At 37.6% G+C, this 23,403-nt stretch overlaps 1 protein-coding gene across 3 annotated transcripts in view; it reads left to right on the top strand.

Annotated features, from left to right (window-relative positions):
- The window catches only part of DHX57 (DExH-box helicase 57), a 63,414-nt gene that overhangs the window by 24,019 nt on the left and 15,992 nt on the right, over positions 1-23,403 (top strand). For all 3 annotated transcript variants that reach the window (XM_055399324.2, XM_055399322.2, XM_055399325.2), the window contains exons 10-17: positions 7,589-7,722; positions 8,600-8,654; positions 9,788-9,993; positions 13,547-13,663; positions 17,085-17,181; positions 18,210-18,383; positions 18,996-19,196; positions 20,333-20,609. In XM_055399324.2, coding sequence (XP_055255299.1) covers positions 7,589-7,722; positions 8,600-8,654; positions 9,788-9,993; positions 13,547-13,663; positions 17,085-17,181; positions 18,210-18,383; positions 18,996-19,196; positions 20,333-20,609 — 1,261 coding nt within the window. The remainder of the gene's footprint in view (positions 1-7,588; positions 7,723-8,599; positions 8,655-9,787; positions 9,994-13,546; positions 13,664-17,084; positions 17,182-18,209; positions 18,384-18,995; positions 19,197-20,332; positions 20,610-23,403) is intronic.

The following is a 23,403-nucleotide window of genomic DNA, read 5'->3' on the forward strand; positions in this document are numbered from 1 at the left end:
TGGCAAATAGATGGGGAAACAATGGAAACAGTGAGAGACTTTATTTGGGGGGCTCCAACATCACTGCTATGGGGGGTCGCTATGGGTCGGACACGACTGAGTGACTTCACTTTCACTTTTCACTTTCACACATTGGAGAAGGAAATGGCAACCCACTCCAGTGTTCTTGCCTGGAGAATCCCAGGGATGGGGGTGCCTGGTGGGCTTCCGTCTATGGGGTCACACAGAGTCGGACACGACTGAAGTGACTTAGCAGTAGCAGCAGTAGCAACATCACTGCAGATGCTAACTGCAGCCATGAAATTAAGAGATGCTTGCTCCTTGGAAGAGAAACTATGACAAACCTAGACAGCATATTAAAAAGCAGAGACATTACTTTACCAACAGAGGTCCATCTAATCAAAGCTATGGTTTTTCCAGTAGTCATGTATGGATGTGAGAGTTGGGCCATAAGAAAAGCTGAGCGCCAAAGAATTGATGCTTTTTTTTTTTAATTGGAGGCTAATTATTTTACAATATTGGTTGGTTTTGCCATACATTGACATGAATCCACCCTGGGTGTACATGAGTTCCCCTTCCTGAGCCCCCCTCCCACCTAAATTGATGCTTTTGAACTGTAGTGTTGGGAAAGACTCTTGAGAGTCCCTCGGACTCCAAGATCCAACCAGTCGATCCTAAAGAAAATCAGTCCTGAATATTCCTTGGAAGGACTGATGCTGAAGCTGAAACTCCAAAACTTTGGCTACCTGATGCGAAGAAGTGACTCCTTGGGAAAGACCCTGATGCTGGGAAAGATTTAAGGCAGGAGGAGAAGATGACGACAGAGGATGAGAGGATTGGATGGCTTCACCAAGTTGATGGACATGAGTTTGAGCAAACTCTGGGAGTTGGTGATGGACAGGGAAGCCTGGCACGCTACAGTCCGTGGGGTCGCAAAGAGATGGACACAACTGAGCGACTGTACTGAACTGAACTGAAGAGGCTCTCTAGTTCCTCTTCAGTTTCTGTCATTAGAATGGTATCATCGCCATGTCTGAGGTTGTTGATATTTCTTCTGGCAATCTTGTCATGTGGATCATGCTCTAAAGCAGTAAAGTAGTGGTAAAAAGAGATGATCCTGTGAAAATAATGAGACTTTTGCCAAAAGGACTATACTATTATAAATATCTTGAGAAGAAGTAAAATCTAAGTAAAGTTGATGGGCTGACAGAGAAGCAGAAATAGATCATAGTAAAACTAAAAAGGAGAAAGAAACACATGTGAAAAGAGGTCCCAGCTACTGCTGATAAAAAGTTTTCAAGAACTGAACAGGGAAGACATGCAACCAGAAGACTGTTTGAAAAAATAAATAATACTGATCTAGTTATAAATAGGAAATATAAAGAAATTTGAAACTAAAGAAAAGGATTTTTATATAAAAAGAATAGACCAGGGAATTCCCTGGCGATCCAGTGGTTAGTACTCAGCACTTTCACTGCTGGGTCCCCAGTTTTGATCCCTGGTCAGCAGTCCATGGGGGTCACAAAGAGTCAGACACGACTGAACACACACATGCGCACACACGAGGGACTGAGATCCTGCAAGTCACATGGTGTAGCCAAAACATTGTTTTAAATAAAGAATAATAAATAAAAAGTTCCTAGAACAAAACAATAATAAATTTTAAGTAGCTGTATAGAAAGCACTGAAAATCTGTGTTTGAGGGGTAAATCATGTTTTTGTAGAGACTCAGAGAACAGTGGGGAAAAAGTAAATGGTAAATAGTGTCAGTTTGCAGCTAAATGGTAAAATGAACATTTGAAAAAAGAACTAAGAATCACTGAACAACTCTGAAGAAGAAATCAAAGCATTCTTCCAAAATATTAATATTTAAATGATCGTATCCTAAAAATAAATTTTTAAATTTTAGAGCAAGTTATTCTGAACATAAAAAGTAGCTCTGGGTTTTATAACATTTATGCTTCCACAAACTCAAAGATAACTGGAGGATAGCGCTTTATCTGGTTCCTGGCTTCAATGGTGTTCTCAGAAAAAGATTCTTATAAAAACTTAATGACATAAGGGGCTTCCCTAGTGGTTCAGCAGTAAAGAATCTGCCTGCAGTACAGGAGTTGGGGTTCAGTCCCTGGTCAGGAAGATCCCCTGGAGGAGGGCATGGCAGCCCACTCTAGTATTCTTGCCTGGAGACTCCCATGGACCAAGGAGCCTGGCAGGGCTACAGTTCTTAGGGTTGCAAAGAGTTGGACACAGCTGAAGCAACTTAGCACACACAGTGACATATAGAATATTAGCAGTTAAAAACTCAAAATATTTTCATATCTGAATAAAGATAAATAATACATTGGAGAAGGGAGATTTGAGAATTTACAAATACCAGTCTATGGGAATGGACTGTTCAAATTATAAGAAAAAGTAGGGGAATTATAACAAAAAGTAGGGAATAAGTGACTGAAAAAGGCAGAAAATAGAAAATTCTAGGAACTAAGATCAGTTAAGAAGATAAAAGGTTGAATAGAGAAAAATTATATTTTAAATGTTTAATAAATTTTTTGATCATAGAGACAACATTATTTTAACACATTTAGGCAATATTAAATGTCAAGAAAATCTTCCTTTATTGAATGGCTAATTACATGTTAGTATTGTAACATGTTAGTATATCTGGGAGTATATTGGGAGTTAGGAAAGAGATATGTGTCCATAAACACTATTGGGATTATATAGTGTATGCTATAGTATTTAGTATTTAATAGTATGAACTGTCTTTGAAATTATTATTAATAATTGCATGAGGAAATTCTAATGTATGGATATACCATAAATTATTGGGTTGGCCAAAAACCCAAATTAAGTTTTTGGCCAACCGAATACCTAACCACTTGCCTATTGTTATATTATTTTCCTATTCCCTAAAATAGAAACAGAAAAATCATAAATGTAATTAAAGTAGCTCATTAAAGAAAACTAAGTGGTCATACATGGATGTGAGAGTTGGACTGTGAAGAAGGCTGATCGCCGAAGAATCGATGCTTTTGAACTGTGGTGTTGGAGAAGACTCTTGAGAGTCCCTTATACCGCAAGGAGATCCAACCAGTCCATTCTAAAGGAGATCAATCCTGGATGTTCATTGGAGGGACTGATGCTAAAGCTGAAACTGCAATACTTTGGCCACCTCATGCGACGAGTTGACTCACTGGAAAAGACTCTGATGCTGGGAAAGGTTGGGGGCGGGAGGAGAAGGGGATGACGGAGAATGAGATGGCTGGATGGCATCACCGACTCTGTGGACATGAGTTTGAGTGTACTCCGGGGGTTGGTGATGGACAGGGAGGCCTGGCGTGCTGTGATTCATGGGGTCGCGGAGAGTCGGACACGACTGAGCGACTGAACTGAACTGAACTGAATTGAAGTAGTGTAAGGATAGACTCATGAAAAATTGAAACAATGTAGATAAAGCCAAAGTCCCCTGTAACACTCCTGATCCCTTCCCCAGAGATAACTACAGCAGTCAGATTGGTGATAAATATTAACATATATGCTTGTTTTGTCAGAAATAGGTACTTTTGTATCATGACCTTTTTTCTTTGACAAATTATATATTCATTTAGTAAATCAACAAGCATTTATTGAGCACCTGCTATATCCCAGGCATTGGCCTAGGTACTAAAGTAGTATCTTGTAGAACAAAATAACCAAAATCCCTGTCCTCATAGAGCTTGCATTCTAGTGAGAGAGCCCAACATTAAGCAAGATAAAGAAGTAAAATATAAAGTATGTTTGTTAAGTGCTAAGAAGAGAAAGGGTAATATGAAATGCAAGGGATGGGAGTATTTGCAATTTTAAATATGGTGGCCAGGGAAGGCCTTGGTGAAAAGGCACATTTTGAGTCAAGATATGAAGAAAGTGCTTGAGTAAGCTTACCTCTGTGAGTATCTGGGAGAAGCCCTTTCTAGGTACATTAATAACACATGCAAGGGACCTGAGGTCCATGTCTCAGAGACATCAAGGAGAACATTGATGAAGCCAAGTGAACAAGAGGAAGAGTGACAGGAAATGAGTAGTGGGGCTGAAGATTCTGGGGCCTCATCAGTAAGAACTTTGGTAAGTCATTTGAAGGATGTTGAGCAGAAGAGTGGAGCAGTCAGGTTTACATTTGAACAGAATTATTGGTCTGCCATATTGAGAATGAAAACAACACCCAGTTGTAAATGGGACTGGTGATGGAAGCAGGGTTCGATGCTGTAAAGAGCAGTATTGCATAGGAACCTGGAATGTTAGGTCCATGAATCAAGGCATATTGGAAGTGGTCAAACAGGAGATGACAAGAGTGAACATCGACATTCTAGGAATCAGTGAACGGGACGAGAATGGGTGAATTTAACTCAGATGACTATTATATAATCCCTTAGAAGAACTGAAATGCAGTACTTGGATGCAGTCTCAAAAATGAGAGAATGATCTCTGTTCATTTCCAAAGCAAACCATTCAATATCACGGTAATCCAAGTCTATGCCCCAACCAGTAACACTGAAGAAGCTGAAGTGGAACAGTTCTATGAAGACCTGCAGACCTTCTAGAACTAACACCCAAAAGAGATGTTCTTTTCATTATAGGGGACTGGAATGCAAAAGTAGGAAGTCAAGAAACACCTGGAGTAACAGGTAAATTTGACCTTGGAGTACAGAATGAAGCAGGGCAAAGGCTAATAGAGTTCTGCCAAGGGAACACCCTGGTCATAGCAAGCACCCTCTTCCAAAAACACAAGAGTCTACACATGGACATCACCAGATGGTCGACACTGAAATCAGATTGATTATATTCTTTGCAGTCAAAGATGGAGAAGCTCTATACAGTCAGCAAAAAAAAGACCAGGAGCTAACTGTGGCTCGGATCATGAACTTCTTATTGCCACATTCAGATTGAAATTGAAGAAAGTGGAGAAAACCACTAGACCATTCAGGTATGACCTAAATCAAATCCCTTATGACTATACAGTGGAAGTGAGAAATAGATTTAAGGGACTAGATCTGATAGAGTGCCTGATGAACTATGGATTGAGATTCGTGACATTGTACAGGAAACAGAAATCAAGACCATCCCCAAGAAAAAGAAACGCACAAAACCAAAATGGCTGTCTGGGGAGGCCTTACAAATAGCTATGAAAAGAAGGGAAGCAAAAAGCAAAGGGGAAAGGAAAGATATACCCATTTGAATGCAGAGTTCCAAAGAATAGCAACGAGAGATAAGAAAGCCTTCCTCAGCGATCAGTGCAAAGAAATGGAGGAAAACAATGAATGGGAAAGACTAGAGATCTCTTCAAGAATTAGAGATACCAAGGGAACATTTCATGCAAAGATGGGCACAATAAAGGACAGAAATGATAGGACCTAAGAGAAGCAGAAGATATTAAGAAGAGGTGGCGAGAATACACAGAAGAACTATACAAAAAAGATCTTCACGACCCAGATAATCAGGATGGTGTGATCACTCACCTAGAGCCAGACATCCTAGAATGTGAAGTCAAGTGGGCCTTAGGAAGCATCACTTCGAACAAAGCTAGTGGAGGTGATGGAATTCCAGTTGAGCTATTTCAAATCCTGAAAGATGATGCTGTGAAAGTGCTGCACTCAATATGCCAGCAAATTTGGAAAACTCAGCAGTGGTCACAGGACTGGAAAAGGTCAGTCTTCATTCCAATCCCAAAGAAACGCAATGCCAAAGAATGCCCAAACTTCCACACAATTGCACTCATCTCCCATGCTAGTAAAGTAATGCTTAAAATTCTCCAAGCCAGGCTTCAGCAATACATGAACCGTGAACGTCCAGATGTTCAAGCTGGTTTTAGAAAAGGCAGAGGAACCAGAGATCAAATTGCTAACATCCCCTGGATCATCGAAAAAGCAAAAAAGTTCCGGAAAAAACATCTATTTTTGCTTTATTGACTATGCCAAAGCCATTGACTGTGTGGATCACAATAAACTGTGGAAAATTCTTCAAGAGATGGGCATACCAGACCACCTGACCTGCCTCTTGAGAAATCTGTATGCAGGTCAGGAAGCAACAGTTAGAACTGGACATGAAACAACTGACTGGTTCCAAATAGGAAAAGGAGTACATCAAGGCTGTATATTGTCACCCTGTTTATTTAACTTCTATGCAGAGTACATCATGAGAAACGCTGGGCTGGATGATGCCTAAGCTGGAATCAAGATTGCCGGGAGAAATATCAATAACCTCAGATATGCAGATGACACCACCCTTATGGCAGAAAGTGAAGAACTAAAGAACCTCTTGATGAGAGTGAAAGAGGAGAGTGAAAAAGTTGGCTTAAAGCTCAATATTCAGAAAACTAAGATCATGGCCTCTGGTCCCATCACTTCATGGCAAATAGATGGGGTGACAGTGGAAACCATGGCTGACTTCATTTTGTGGGGGCTCCAAAATCACTGCAGATGGTGATTGCAGCCCTGAAATTAAAAGACGCTTGCTCATTGGAAAGTTATGACCAACCTAGACATCATATTGAAAAGCAGAGACGTTACTTTGCCAACAAAGGTACGTCTAGTCAAGGCTATGGTTTTTCCAGTGGTCATGTATGGATGTGAGAGTTGGACTGTAAGGAAAGCTGATTACCGAAGAATTGATGCTTTTGAACTGCGGTGTTGGGGAAAACTCTTGAGAGTCCCTTGGACTGCAAGGAGATCCAACCAGTCCATCCTAAAGATCAGTCTTGGGTGTTCATTGGAAGGACTGATGTTGAAGTTGAAACTGTAATACTTTGGCCACCTGATGTGAAGAGCTGATTCATTTGAAAAGACCCTGATGCTGGGAAAGATTGAGGGCAGGTGGAGAAGGGGACGACAGAGGATGAAATAGTTGGATGGCATCACCGACTCGATGGACATGGGTTTGGGTAGACTCCAAGAGTTGGTGATAGACAGGGAGGCCTGGTGTGTTACGGTTCACGGGGTTGCCAAGAGTTGGACACGACTGAGTGACTGAACTAAACTGAACTGATATTGAAAATAGATTTCAAGGGGTCAAGGGTTGGGGAAACCAATTAGGCCATTGCTGTTTTGTGGTACATAGTGTTGTACAGCGTGGGTTCTTTTTCCACTAACAGTATGTCTTAGAGATGTTTTCATGTCTGTATCTAGAGTTCTGCAGTTCTACTTTATTCCTTTTATCTGCCTCATGTTTTTCCTTAGAATGGATGATACTGTCTTAATTAACCATTCTTTGATTGATAGACATTTCAGTAGTTTCCATTGATTTACTATTACAAACTATTCTATATAGAAAATCATTGTGTATACCTCTTTATGTGCATATGGGTATCAAGAGGTAGAATTATCAAATGTAATGATAAATCCTATTGGTATTTTGATTGGTACTACACATATTTTAGTTTATTTGATGGGAAATTGATAGTATTAAGTCTTTACATCTAGAAACATGATACATCTTTCTCAGAGTGTTGTAAGTTTTTTTCACATAGGTATTATACTTACTTGAAATGTGTCAAAGTTTATTAATTTTCATATATTAAATTTGTTTGATCCTCAGGTGTTTCTTTTATTTCCTCTAGTGACTTCTTACTGCTAGTTTTGAAAGACATTGTGTTGCAGAGACCAACTCTTCAAGTTATTCTGATGAGTGCAACCTTAAACGCTGAGCTCTTTTCAGAATATTTTAATTCCTGCCCAGTTATCACTATACCAGGTGATTAAAATGCATCATTAAGTATTGTCCTAATAATCAAATACAATTATTTTAAAGTTCGTTTGAAATAAGTATTTATACCTCCTTCTAGAGAAGAATGTTTATAACAAAATCATAACCATGTAATAAAATTAATAAAGAGGTAATGTTATATTCATTTGCTGGGAGACTTTATATGTGCTTTAAAAAAAATCTAGGTGATTGGATTTCTAGCATTCTGTTGTGTTTAATATCAAAATGTGAATTTATAATGGTAACCTGTCATGAAGAGGAAAGTTGTATCTGTGTATAGCATATTTGTTCATTGATGAATTCTGCTAAATTTCTGGATATTGACCCACTCTGGGAGTAAGTGAAATTGGGTAGTCTGTGTCTTTTTTTGGTGCTTTCAGTCTCATTGTGGGATTAATTTATCACCTTGGGCTTTTGGTCTATCCTTCTGCAGTTGATTGCTAAAGGAACAGTTTGGAAACACTGATAATAGTACTACTTGTTCTAGTTATAGAGGATATCAACAGAGATTTCAAGATGAAATTATATTCTTGATCTGGAATACAATTTTTGACTGTTATAAGTTCTCCTGTGAGAAAGGAGGTAGGGGATGAAAAGGTACAACATTTTTTTAGAGAGGTAAAAAACGTCTTATTAGCAAATGATCATTTCTCCAACTATACACTTATTTTATTTATTAACAGGAATCTACTCCTTCCGATTTTTATCATCAAAAGTACTTTTTGGATACTTTTAAGACCACAGAACAAATAGTACCTTATTGTGCCAGGCTTCATTTTAAGAAAATTTTATATATACAAACAATTTCAAGATAGTTGAATGGGTATTCTGAGAGACTTACTTGTTCTGTCTTCTTGTTTTTTAGGTCGTACATTTCCTGTTGATCAGTTTTTTCTGGAAGATGCAATTGCTATGACAAGGTAAGGAAGATATTATTTATTAAGGTTTGATGAAAGTGCTTGAAAACAAAATCACTATTTTATCTCATTGTGCCCAGATACTGATAAATGTGTTATTTTTTCTTCTAATTTTTCAATTTTAGCATTGTGCTTTCCCCTTTCAACAAATATTTACTATTCAAATTGTTTGAATTCACAGGCAATATATTATGTATTAAGATTATATAATTATATGTCTGTGTTAGCTGTTATTATTCTACCTAAAGGAGTTCACAGTACATGTGGATGTTAAGATGTCTGTTAGGTTTGGTACTGTATAGAAGATGGTAGTGTCTGTTGGATGCCTGGAGGTTGCTGCTTTTTGAAAAACCTTGCTTTCTCTTCCTACTCCTTGACCATATGATTCCCAGAGTTTTGTCCTTGCACTGTTTCTTCCCAGACTGTGATTTCAGCTATTGCTGCTGCGCCAAGAACTCCCAGATCAGCGTCTTCATTCCTAACCACTGAACTCGAGAATGAAGACACATGTCACATCTGACACCTTAAACTCAACCCAGACTTTTTTTCTTCTCTCTGCTCTTTCTGTTTCTAATAAAGTGAAAGTGAACGTGAAGTCACTCAGTCGTGCCCAACTCTGCAATCCCATGAACTGTAGCCTACCAGGCTCCTCAGCCCATGGGATTTTCCAGGCAAGAATACTGGAGTGGGTTGCCATTTCCTTCTCCCCTCCTAATTCTTTATTTAATGATGCAATATCCTCAGGCTAACAACCCTAGATCAGTGATTCTCAAACATCATAGCAATAATCATACTTAGGGAGCTCATTAAAGTTGTGTTGTGAGCTGTATCCCATTTCCACTGAATGTGAACCTCTGGGGAAATCATCCTTTGTCTAGTTTCCCTGTCTTTTTTCTCTCACTTTTCCAAACTCACTACGCCCCAAATTATCTTAAAGCAGAGCCAAAAGCATTCCAATATGTTCTCCACCAGCAGTAGGGCATGCTGGAACCCCAGACTGGTGGAAGAATAGCTCGTGAATTGAGCAGAAGTAGAGCAACATTGTGCTGAATGAGATGTGAAACAGGTGAATGCTGTCATTCCTCACCAACAGACCCACATCCATATCCACACGTTCCTTTGCCGTCCTTGCTCAGGTATGTGTTGCAGGATGGGAGCCCCTACGCCCGCTCCATGAAACAGATGTCAAAGGAGAAGCTAAAGGCCAGGCGCAGCAGAACCGCATTTGAGGAGGTGGAGGAGGACCTGCGTCTCTCCCTGCACCTCCAGGATCAGGATTCTGTCAAAGATGCGGTACCAGATCAACAGTTGGATTTTAAACAGCTCCTTGCCCGCTATCAAGGTAATGTGCTTCCTGGGGAATTTTACAGTTATGCCAAAGGTAACCAGAAAAAGAAAAACGTAGCTCTTGTTTCATAGCTATCTTGTCTTTAATTCATCAGAATAATAGAAAAATAACAGTTTCAATACACATCATTATTATTTATATTTATTAGTGGGCTTTTTTCTGATTATAAAAGAAATGTGTTCATTATAGAAAAATGAGATGGTAAAACATAAATTATATTCTTGAGTATTTTGTAACTTTGTATATTGATGTGATTTCAAATTTAGAATTAAAAGTTTGCTGGACCGCGGTGAACTCTCCTATATCCTTTACCCTGATTCACCAGTTATTAACATTTTGCTTCATTTGCTCTGTGTTCACGTATATATATTTTTCCTGAATGTTTTGAGGGTAAATTGCAGATATGATGTTCCTTAACCCCTAATATTTCAGTATATATTTTCTATATATATAACAAGGACATCCTCTTACATAACAATAGGACATGGGAATTCCCTGGCAGTCCAGTGGTTAGGACTTAGCAGAACCACTTCCAGGGCTGGATTCGATCACTGGTCCTGGTTCCATGCCTGGTCAGGGAACTAAGATCCTGCAAGCCATGCGGTACGGCCAAAAGAAAAACCCCACAGTAGGACATGATCAAAATGAAAACATTTAACACAATACAGTACTTCTGTTTAATCCATAGTCCATATTCTCACTTTGTCAATTATTTCGATAATGTCGTTTATTGCTATTTTTTAAATGGTACAGTACCCAACCCAGGATTACATACTGCATTCAGTCATCATGTGTCTTTAGTTTCTTTTGATCTGGAAAAATTTGCCAGCCTTTATTTTTCTTTCATGATTTACATTTTTCAAGAGTGTGGGCCAAGTATTTTGTAGAATGTGCTTTCATTTGGATTTGTCTAGTGTTGCCCGATGGTTAATTTTAGGTTATGTGTTTTTGGTTAGAAAACCACAGAAATAATGTTGAACCTTGTTCTCAGTCCATCCTATCAGAAGGCATATGATGTTGGCTTGCCCCATTATTGGCAATGTTAACTTTGACCAACTGGTTAAGATGATGCCTGTGTTTCTTCTCTGTGTAGTTATTACTTATTCCCTTGGTAGTTGATGAGTCAGTTGTGGAGAGAGATTTGAAACTATTTAAATATCCTCAAAATTTCACCTACTAGTTTTAACATTACTCAGTGGGCCTGGAAAATGACCTAAAATGGGCCTGGAAAATCTTTTTTTAGGGTCCACCCTGTGCTGAGCGCTTTTACCTGTGTTGTGAGGTGCTCTCTCCTCCCATGCTAGATCCCACCCAACTTTGCTCCTAGATAGCCTCCCATACCTTCAGCTGGGCTGAATCCGTAGAAATCCTAAGATGACTACTTTTGCTTTCTTTTTAAAGCCTAGACGGGCCTCAGCTGCTTTTCCTGTTCTTTTCCCTGGATTGCCACCCCAACTCCTCTTGGTCCTTTAAAAAAAAAAAAAAAACTTTACCTTTCAAGGTGTAAGGGCCTCAGATCCTTGCTACTTCTGTAGAAAAAAAGGCAAGTGAGTTTTCCTTTTCCTCCTTCCACCAGAGACTCAGGCCTGTGTGGGAAATGGTGATCATAAAGGAACTAGGGCATTAGCCATTTGTTCTGCTGTTCAGGAAGATACATGTAGCTCCCAAACATTTCACTTCAAGGTTAAGAGCATAGACTTGTATCTTACAGAGCTGGACTTAACTCCCCAGGCTGTCATAAAAGCAGTTAGATGCAAGTTCTTCATCCTCTCTATTGCCAGTTTCCTTATCTATAAAATGTGGATATTTAGGAGATTAAATAAGACAATACACATCAACAGCATAGTGCCCAGTCAGTTAGTGCAGATTTGTGATTCTGATGAGAATGTCTGACTCAGATGTTTCTGTTCTTTCTGTACTCCATACCAGCTGACAGTTCCCATTTCCTTATTCTGTTAAATTATTTAACAGCAATCTCTTTGGTTTCTCTTTTGAAATTCCAGAGTTTTCTTTAAGAATTATGACTGGATCTAAGTCACAGTCCTTCTGATGTCCAGCACAGGGACACAGAAGTTCAGAAAGTGCCTCTGAGAAATCTTTTCTAAGGATTTGAGGTCAGGGAACCTGGCTCTGCTGCTGTTTTCTGTGTGATGCTGGGCCGATCTCTTAGCTTCTCTTAGTCTCCTTCTCCCTCTGAAACAATGACTTCTATCTAGATGATCTCAGTGCTTTCTTTCACCTTTCAGAAAATTAAATGTTGTTCCCTATCTCAATTTTTAAAACTTTTTCTAGTTGAAAGAGAATAATAAGTCTTTTAAAATATATAATGGATTAGTAAACCCTGCTGAACTTCTTTAATTAAAAAAAAATTTTTGTTTTCCTTTTTCTTTCAGTTAACTGGTTCTCCTTTTGGAAAAGTCTATTTTGAATCTTGGCAAATAAAAATTATTCCTGCTCTGCCTTCCACACCATCCACATCTTTGTTTGTGTAGCCTGTTTCTTCCTTTGTTTGATTTTTTACCGACATATGGTTCACTGTTAGAACAGCATTGTTTAAAAATGGCTTTTGCCTTTCTTCAAGCTTTTCAGCAAAATGTAGGAAGGGTCCCTTCCTTGATACCAATTACAGTTATTTTGCTGTGGTTAGATTCTGTTTCAGGTGATGGGTCATTAGAAACACCTAAAGGAAAGGATAGCTATTTTTGGAGAGTTAGTCTCCCCCAGTTTATGCTGTTCGTTTCTTTGGTTTGGGGACTTTGTTTTGTTGTAGTTGCTGCATGTAAACTTTTCTTAGTTATGGCATGTGGGGTGTAGTTCCCTGACCAGGGATGGAACCCAGGCTCCGTGCATTGGGAGCGCAAAGTCTTAGCCACTGGACCACGAGGGAAGTCCCTGCTGTTTGTTTTTAAAAGGAGCTGAGGCTTATAGTACAACATAAGGAACTATGTCTTTTACTAGGACTCATATGAATTAGAAGGCGATTGTAGACCCTTAACCTGAGGGTCTGTGGGTAGACTTCAGGGGTGTTGGTGAAGCCATTAAAATCACATGTATTTTTCAGGGAAGATTTGTAACTTTTATGATTTTCTCAAAGGAATCTAAAAGTTAAAAGTCACTGTTGTAAAAACGATGCTGAAAGCTGTGGTCTGTGTGCTTTGATTTTTAGTTACTGTTAGCTGGACTTTTGTCTGATATGACTCACAACTTGATTAAATCTGGAAAGGTTTTCTGAAATACATTTGACTTTGAATCTTGTTTCTAGAACTTAAATTGTCAATAGATGCATGACAGATAAAAGGGGAAGGAAGGAAGACAGTAAAAAGCTGCCTCTGGCCTTTTGAAGCAGGGCCAGGAGCCTGCTCTTCAGGTAACAAAGGGCTTCCAGTGAGCCTGTACTTCCTGAGAGACTGAAGGAAAAAAGTTCATTTCAGTGCATTCAGTGTGAACATCTGTGTTATTAAATCAAGATACACCTAGTTCCCAGGCATATTTTTTTCAATAAGGTATAAAACTATTAATATCTTTATTATTTTTACCTTTCTTGCAGGAGTTAGCAAATCAGTCATCAAAACAATGTCTATTATGGATTTTGAAAAGGTTAATCTTGAATTAATCGAGGCCTTGTTAGAGTGGATTGTGGATGGAAAGCACTCCTACCCTCCAGGTAACTGCTGCTTATCTTCACTTAAGTGTGAACCGGCCAAGGGCAGGGACCCTCCTTCCTGAGACAGTGGGGTTTGTGGGGACAGCCTGTCTTCCGGGAGCCCTCACCCCAGTTTTCTTCACCTTTTCATCCCCAGTTGTTTTAAAGCTCCTTATTAGGTTTTTCAGGGGGAGAACCTTTTACCCACTTGAGTAAAAGGACATTAACAATACGAAGTCCAAAGGGAAGAAGACTGCAAAGAAGGCCTAGGTTTCTATATATTCAACACTCATTTGCTTCCGTGCATGCCTGCTCAATCGCTCAGTCATGTCTGACTCTTTGCAACCCCTGAACTGAAGTCCACCAGGCTCCTCTGTCTGTGGAATTTTCCTGGCAAGAATACTGGAGTGGGTTGCCATTTCCTCCTCCAGGGGATCTTTCCAACCAAGGGATCAAACCCACATCTCTTGCATCGCCTTCATTGGCAGGCGGATTCTTTACCACTGCACCATCTGGGAGTCCATGGCTAAATGGGAATCTAGTAATGAGTCTTTGAGTCACATGAAGACACAGGACTGTGGGGTCAAGAGAACAGACTTTGGCGGATCTGTTAAACTTCCCTGTTGTCTACTCCTTAATCTTGCATGATAAAGCCCTTTTCTATGCCTCAGGCTCCTTGTGGTAAAACAAAGGCAATAATAAATCCTCTATTTTGAGGATTAAAAGAAGTCATATATAAAACACTTAGCACAGTGCCTGATATATAATTATGCTCAGTAGCTACTGCCCCTAACAGTATTAAAATTATGCTAGTCTGTTTATGATCGTTATTATTATGACTGTTATTACTGTCCTCCTCCTGTTAATAACACAGAGCAATCCCTACTGTCACTTTGCTCACTGTCTTCTTAGTGGCCTTCTTACTTCATTTGTAGCCCCTTATCCCCAGGATGAATGAATCCCCAGATCTCATAACTGGAGCCTTCACATCAGTCAGGTTTCCATCAAATGTCTTCTCTTCAGAGAAGTCTTCTCTGACCACCCTATCTGTTGTCTCTCCCCTCACTCTATCGTGATACCCAAAAATGGGTTTCATTTTTATTATAGTACTTTTAACACTATCCAAAATTGTAGTTCTGCTTACTAATGGTCTCCTTTAGTAGAATATAAACTCTTTAAGGATGAATAAGGATTTCTTAATTCTCTTCTAGGGTCTGAGGGATGTTCCTAAGACCCAGAACAGTACCAGGAATATTTAGGTATGGAATAAATATTTGTGGCATAAATAGCTGCAGTCATTGTTGAGTGATAATTAAGTGGAATCATAGGTCAGAAAATTTTATTATGTGCTCATTACACAGTGCTTAATGACTGCCCTCTTCTGCCTAGATTTTAATCATTACGTGGTATTTTGTAAAGAAACATGTGAAACACATAGAATTATTGAAGTGCCTTGTTTCTCACTCCTTGGCAAATAGCCAGTGTTGGTTAATGCATTGTCACTGGATTCAATATTTTATTTCATCCCAAAGGAAAAGACTATTATTGAAGAAAATTAAAGTATAGCAGTCAGAAAGAAATGTTGGAAAGTTATCTGAACTCAAAGTTGGTGTAGTGATTAGGCAGTTGGTGACATATTTGTGAATATTAAAGATAACCTTGATACTGATGGCCAAGCCATGAGTGCAGAACAGATCAAAGACACATAGAAATATACAGTTTTTTCCCATTCCATATAGGTCATTTTACCACTGTTAAATTTTGTGTTTTACCACTGTTAATTACTTAATAGAAATTAAGTAGTTTCTATTACTTTAATAGAGTGAACCACGGGGTATGTAATTGAAAGAGCATAGGTCTGGTGCCAGAAACCCCGTATTTGTGTTTGCACACCCTTCCTATTAAGCTCTGTTACTTGACCATGTGACTCGGTCACCTTAAAGGTACTAATACTCTTCTTAAGAGGTGGTTATGAGGATCAAATGGAGATAATCCATATGAACATTCTTTGTAAACTATGAAGTATTAGAATGAACACTGAAAGATGTCTTTTGTCCTCACATCAGAGTTCAATTTTTGTAATAATTTACAAAAATAGTTTCCTTATTTATTTTGTGGGGAGAATAAGTGTGATAAATAATTGGTCATGAGTTCCTTGTGGGCACATCTTTGTTTTACCTCCATTGTACCTAGCGCAGAGCTGACAAAGGTACCCAATAAGTATTTGTGAGATTAAAGGAGGAGTAGTTGAAGAGTGTCAGTTTCCTCTCTGAGTGAAGCACAAGAGGTGTCTATTGCTGAGTGACTGCTCTTAACACAGAAATACACTTTAATCAGTTATCACTGTTTATTATCTTTAATGTAAAATTTTAAAACCCATAAGCCATTATTATGGCATGGTTAGTTTCTGTATGGCCTCTTCAACACATATCTGAATTTAGATTACCAGATTGGTTGGCCAGTTATAGCTCCTTTTTCTCATTTCCAGTGAAATGTTTATGGATTTTACTTAGTAATGTAGAGAAGAGTCTTCCTGTCTTGTAAGATTAGAAGGATAACTCTTTCTATAGCAAGAGAATGTCAGAGCCAGTGCATTTAAGAAGTATGTTTAATGAGCTTTGCTAATGATTCTTATGTAATGTAAGGCATTATATTTTTCTACATATCATATTTTTCTGTTTTAGAAAGATACAATATCTCATTCATTTTTTAGTTATTAAGTCAGAACATATATTTTAAAAGTTTGTTTCCCACTTAATTCCCTGGGGACTTTACAAAGACATGGAGTAGGAAATGGCAACCCACTCCATTATTCTTGCCTGGAAAATTCCATGGACAGAGGAGCTTGGCGGGCTACAGTCCATGGGGTCACAAGAGTCGGACATGACTAAGTGACTTTCACTTTACAAAGAAGAGAAAGTTGATGGTGAAAAAGTCTCAGATTATTACATTTTTCATTTAAAATTATAATCTGGAATAGTTTTTTTTTTTGCATCTATCAGATTGATTCTTTTTATACATTGTTGTTCAGTCACTAAGTCATGTCTGGCTCTTTGCAACCCCATGGACTGCAGCAAGCCAGGCTTCCCTGTCCTTCACTATCTTCTGGAGTTTGCTCAAGTTCATGTCCATTGAGTCTGTGATGCTATCTAACCATCTCATCCTCTATTGTCCCCTTCTCCTTTTGCCTTCAATATTTCCCAACATCAGGTTCTTTTCCAATGAGTTGGCTCTTCTCATCAGGTGGCCAAATTATTGGCGTTTCAGTTTTAGCATCAGTCCTTCCAGTGAATGTTCAGGGTTGATTTCCTTTAGGATTGACTGGTTTGATCTCCTTACAGTCCAAAGGACTCTCGAGAGTCTTTTCCAGCACTACAATTCAAAAATATCAATTCTTCAGAGCTCAGCCTTTTTTATGGTCCAACTCTTTTTATATACCCAGGTGCTATACTTGTATTTTTACCGGGACTAGCAGAAATCAAAATGCTATATGAACAGCTCCAGTCTAATTCTCTTTTCAACAATAGACGTAGTAATCGGTAAGTAATTGCTTTTTATATTCTTAATCATCTGTTGCAGTTATATGTGAAAATGAATTACCAGAAAGATCTCCTTGACTGTCATCACCCTCTTTAGACCCTGGTGTCACTCCTCAAGAACATGTTTGTTTATGCCAGCTGGGAATAGACAAAGCAGTTTGTTCCAGGAAGTCAACTCGTATCTCTATTCCATTATATAAAAATGTTTCTCTTCACTTAGCGTAGTATCTCAACAAAATTGCATGTATAGTTAACCCTGGAACAATATGGGTTTCAACTGCACGGGTCCACCTATACATGGATTTTTTGTCAGTGGTAAATATTATAGCACTGCATGGTCTGAAGTTAGTTAAATCCATGGATGCAGAACCACATATACAGAGGAACCGCGTAACAAAGGACTGATTGTAAATTATACATGGGTTTTTGACTGCACAGAGGATTGGCTGTCCCCAGTCCCTGGATTGTTGAATGGTCAACTGCTATTTCAGTTGCCAAATACCAGGGATTAAAGAAGCCAGTGTTAATAACAACAAAGAAATGCTACCCCATTCTGAGAAAAAATGATTTTCAGTGGTTCCTCTTCCAGTAGCAGAAAACACTGAGTATATCTTCATATGTAAGGAGACAACTACTTGACTTAGAAGAATGAAGTTTCTTAGCATGCATCACTGTCTCTGTCTCTCTCTGGAATTAAGCATAGGGGAAAAACAAATTCTTGTTTGGTTAGTGTGCGCTGGGCTTGGGTTACTTGATATCAACTATTTATTCTTATTAATTATTTACTATTGAATTACTCTCCAGTTTTTCCCAAGTTGATGCCAGGTTTTTAGTTCATAGAACTCAGTAAGTACTTTGTAAGGGTCAGGAAAAGCCTTTTCACGTCAAAGACTTGGATCTTGAGGACAGGTTGTGGAGAAGCTGCTCATTTTGGGAGTCATATTGCTTAAATAGAAATCCACCCATTATAACTGATTTCAGTGTTTTGTGCTAGAACACTCAAAATGTTTTTGTTTTTATTTTTTTAGATGTGTTATTCACCCACTGCATTCATCTTTATCCAGTGAAGAGCAGCAGGCTGTGTTTGTAAAACCTCCTATCGGTGTAACTAAGATTATAATTTCCACCAACATTGCTGAGACATCCGTAACCATCGATGATGTTGTCTATGTCATCGATTCTGGGAAAATGAAAGAAAAGAGGTATCCTCTTTTGGTGATGTAAAAGAGGGGCTAAAGATGCCTCAATTGGAGCAACACAGCTGTTAAAGGCTAATGCCATTAAGCTATGTAGATTACTGTTTGAAAAAATCTTTATGCAAACTCTGTAGATATACGAGTGTTTCTATAGCTAGGGCCATGAATCTTACATTCCCCCCCAAACAGAGGTGAAAGTTTAAAATTTTACCTTAGAAATAATTATTTTTCTTTTTTCATTAATATGCTTTACTTGTACTTGAATGAAAAAGAATTGGTACGGGAGGTGATGGATATGTTTTTTACCAGAAGATTGGTAATCATTTCACGAAGTGTGCATATAACAAAATGTCCCATTGTACCCCTTAAATATATATAATTTTTATTTGTCAAAAATAAATGAAAAATAATTTTTTTTAAAGTTGAATAAAAAAACTGAATGTGGTACATACTAAAGAAGCCGTTTAAATTAACACTTAGCACTCAACTATCCCAGAACACACGGGACACTGTCCTTCAGCAGAAGTAGAGCGATTCATCTGATCTGTCCATGCCAAATAAAATCTTGGCCACATTTTTATAAAGTAACTCCTTTTTACCTTTTCCTTTACTTTATAGATATGATGCCAGCAAAGGGATGGAAAGTTTAGAGGATACTTTTGTCTCTCAAGCCAATGCCCTGCAAAGAAAAGGTCGAGCAGGTCGTGTAGCATCTGGGGTCTGCTTCCATTTATTCACCAGCCATCACTTCAGTTACCAACTTCTAAAGCAGCAGCTACCAGAAATACAAAGAGTGCCATTGGAACAGCTCTGTCTGAGGTACACGTTGTTCCTCGTGTCCTGCTTCCGAAAGGTCCCAGTGTTTCTCACCCTACATTCCATGTTTTCTTTTTTTTCATACAAGATGTTTTGCTAAACGTGCACTTGGATGAACTCATTTGCAAAGAGCTCTTCAGTGTTGCCTTTACCATATTGCTTCACATCAAGATCTCTTCCATTGCAGAGGATGGCCTTAAAATAGAGCTAAGAATGACACTTATAAGTCAAGAAAGTAATCTAACTTACCAAGAAATTTCTGCTAGGGCAGCACCAATATTAAATCATCACAGGGGAAAATCTGCACCCTCATTGTCAATTAGAGCAAAGTGAACAAATGCAACTTGCTGCTGCTGCTAAGTCTTACCTGGTGAACAAACAAGAACAAATATCATAAAATAGAGTGTAGTGAATGAATGATTAAACTCGATGTTACTGAAGCTGGAAAACCTTTGGTTCAGCCTTTCTGAAAATTTACATAGCGTTATATAAGAACTCTAAAGCTATCCATGCCCTTTGACCGAGTCATTATTTTAAGGGAGAATGCCCATAAAATGTTACCCCAAAGGGAAAAAAGTTCCTTGTACAAAGATATTATGCTCTTCTGTTATTCAGTTGGTATATTGTAATACCCTCTATTACATTAGTAAAATTGTAAAGGAATTGTAAGTGAAATAAACTTTTTACATATTAAATTTTTCCTTTGAAAATTACCTAAATTCATAATTAAAAACAGCTTTTCAAGAGCTGCCACAGGCAGGACACAATGCACATTAATTTCATAAACAATTGCTGTGCAATTTCAGATGTGAGAAAGAGAGTAGGTGGATCATTTCAATGTTATTTTGTGATTTGAATCCACTGTTACAGAGAGAAGTATTTTGGAAGTTTATAGAGAGAAATATATTCTGAATCTCAGTAAATTTCAGAATCTGAAAGTGTTTCTGCAATTTATTGCTAGGAGAAGTACAAGACATAAGAGGGTTTTTTTTTTTAATGTATTTAAACTGACATTGTTTGGTTTATAAAAGTATATATTTGGGAAATTATAAATTATTATTCATTCATGGCAGAAGCTTACTTCTCTGTGTCATCCCACCAGAAATAAAATTGACAATTGTTTTGTTTTCTTCTTTCAGAATTAAAATTTTAGAGATGTTTAGCACTCACAATCTCCAGTCTGTGTTCTCTCGGCTCATTGAACCCCCGCACACTGATTCTCTCCGTGCCTCCAAAATACGATTACGAGACTTGGGAGCATTAACTCCAGACGAAACACTGACCCCTCTAGGGTATCACTTGGCCTCTTTGCCTGTAGATGTGAGAATCGGCAAACTAATGCTGTTTGGGTCTATCTTCCGCTGTTTGGATCCTGCTCTCACCATTGCTGCCAGTTTAGCTTTTAAGTCTCCTTTTGTAAGTAAACAGCATTCATCTCAGCTGGAGTCCATAAGTGTCTAAGGGAACCATCGGGGTGCTTCAGGGTTATGTGAGCCCCTTAAAATTTTTCTTCTGAGTGTATTATATGTGACTCTTTCAAGGCACAATGTCTAAAACTTTTATCAGATCTTCAAAGAAATCCATGCCCCAAACAGATTAAGAACTAGAGATCCAGCTTATTTAAATCATCTAAATATGCTTTTTCTGTATCTCCTTTACTTGTCCATTATAGTAAAAGTAAAATAAAAAAAAAAAAAAGTGTCCCTGCATGGTTTTAAAAAACAATAAATACATTGGGCTACATTTTTATCAGCTTTATTGACATATAATTCAACCATTTAAAATGCACTGTAGTTTTTAATATTGTGCAGTCATCACCCTAGTCAATTTTAAAATATTTTTGTCACTTCATAAAAAACTTTATTTATCACTCTCCTATTTCCCTCCAATCTCCCCATCTCCTCCATCCCTAGGCAACCACCAGCTGGCTTTCTCTGTTCATAGATTTGCCTCTTCTGGACATCTCATATTAATGAAACAATGTAATAAATATATAGTGTTTTGTGATCAACTTCTTCACTTAGCATAATGGATTTGAGATTCATCTAGGTTATAGCATGCATCAGTACTTCATTCCTTTTATGGCCAAGTAATATTGCTTTGTATGGGCGTACCACATTTTGTTTTTCCATGCAGTACTTGAAGGACATTTGGGATTGTTTCCACCTTTGGCTATAAACTTCCATGTATGTGTTTTTATGTGAACATATGTTTTCATTTGTCTTAGGTATAAGACCTAGGAGTGAAATCATTTGGTCAGATACTAGCTGTTTATTTAACTTTCTGAGGAACTTCCAGACTCTTCTAGAGTAGCTGCATTTTACACTTCACCAGCATTTTATCAGGATTGTAATTTCTCCACATCCTTACTAACACTGTTATCTCACTGCTTTCTTTTAACTATTCTACATGCTGTGAATTTGTGGTCTTTGATCTGTATTTCTCTAATGGCTAATGATATTAAACATCTTTTCATTTTCTTCTTGTCCATTTGTATATCTGATAAGAAATGTCTATTCAGATAGTTTGCCCATTTTTTAATTGGGTTATTTGTCCTTTTATTATTGAGTTCTAACCATTCTTTATACATTCTGGATATAAGTTCCTTAACAGATTAGTGATGTGCAAATGTTTTCTCCTGTACTGTGGTTTGCCTTTTTCACTTTCTTGATCTGTTCTTTGAAATACAAGTTTTTATTTTTATGAATTCCAGTTTATTTAGTTTTTTGTTGCTCAAACTATTGCTGTAATGGTTAAGAATTCATTGCCAAATCCAAAGTAATGAAAATTTGTGTGTATATTTTTTCCTAAAAGTTTTATAATTTTAGCTCTTACATTATGGTTTTCACTCCATCTTGAGTTAGTTTTTGTATATAATGTGAAGTAAGAGTCCAACTTCATTCTTCTGCATGTGACTATCCAGTTGTCCCATCACCATTTGTTGAAAAGGCTATTCTTTCCCCATTGGATGGTCTTTGCATCTTATAAAAAATCAATTAACCATAAATATATGGTTTTATTTCTGGATTCTCAGTTCTATTCCATTGAATTATATGTTTACTTGTGTCAGTTTCACACTATCTTGATTCAAAATATAAAACTCAGATAATTTTGTAGTAAGTTTTGAAATCAGGAAGTGTGAGTCCTCCAACTTTGTTCTTTTTGTTAGTGTTTTGAGGATTTTTATATCATATTTATGAGAGATGCTGGTCTGTAGTATTCCTTCCTTGTGATGTCTTTATCTGGCTTTGGTATCGGAGTAATACTGGCCACATAATTTGGGAAGTGTTCTTGCCAACTTTTTTTGTTGTTGTTGAAGATTTTGTGAGGAATTAATTCTTTAAATGCTTGGTATAATTCAGTGGTGAATTCATTTGGGCTTTTCTTTGTGGTTCTTTTTTTTTAATAATTCACCTCTTCACTTGTTATAGATATATTCAGATTATGTTTCTTTTTGAGTCATTTGCATTTTTCTAGGAATATGTCTATTTCAGCTAAATTACCTAACTTATTAACATACAAACATTCATAGTATTTTATAGTTCTTTTTATTTCTGAGAGCTTGGTAGTAATGTCCCTCTTCATTTCTGAGTCTAGTAATTTGAGCCTTCAATCTTTTTTCTTGATCAGCTTGCCTAAAGGTTTGTTAATTTTGTTGATCTTTTCAGAGAACTGGCTTTTGATTTCATTGATTTTTCCCTACTGTTTCCTGTTCTCTATTTTATAAATTTCTGTGATTTATTTTCTTCTATTTGTTTCAGCTTTAGTTCATTTCCCAGTGTCTTAAAGTGAAAGGTTAGGTTATTGATTTGAGATCTTTCTTCTTTTTTAATATAGACATATACAGCTATAAATTTTCTTCTACGGACAGCTTTAGCTGCATCCCATAAGTTTTGGTATGTTGTGTCTTCATTTTCATTCATTTCAGGTATTTTCTAATTTCCCTTTTCAGTTCTTCTATGACTCATTGGTTATTTAGGCATGTGTTGTTTAATGTCCATGCATCTATGAGTTTCCCAATTTTTTCCTGTTATTGACTTCTCATTTCATTCTGTTGTGGTCAGAGAATATACTTTGTATTATTTTAGTCCTTTAAAACTATTGCAATTTTTGTTTTATGGCTAAGCATATGCTCTATCCTGGAAAGTATTCCATGTAGACTTGAGAATGAATATTCAGCTGTTATTGGGTAGAGTGTCACTCTGCCTTT

This window comes from Moschus berezovskii, chromosome 11 (genome assembly GCF_049115385.1).
Source record: "Moschus berezovskii isolate FMDL1 chromosome 11, NW_MosBer_1.0, whole genome shotgun sequence".
In the NCBI taxonomy this organism is placed as follows: Eukaryota; Metazoa; Chordata; class Mammalia; order Artiodactyla; family Moschidae; genus Moschus; species Moschus berezovskii.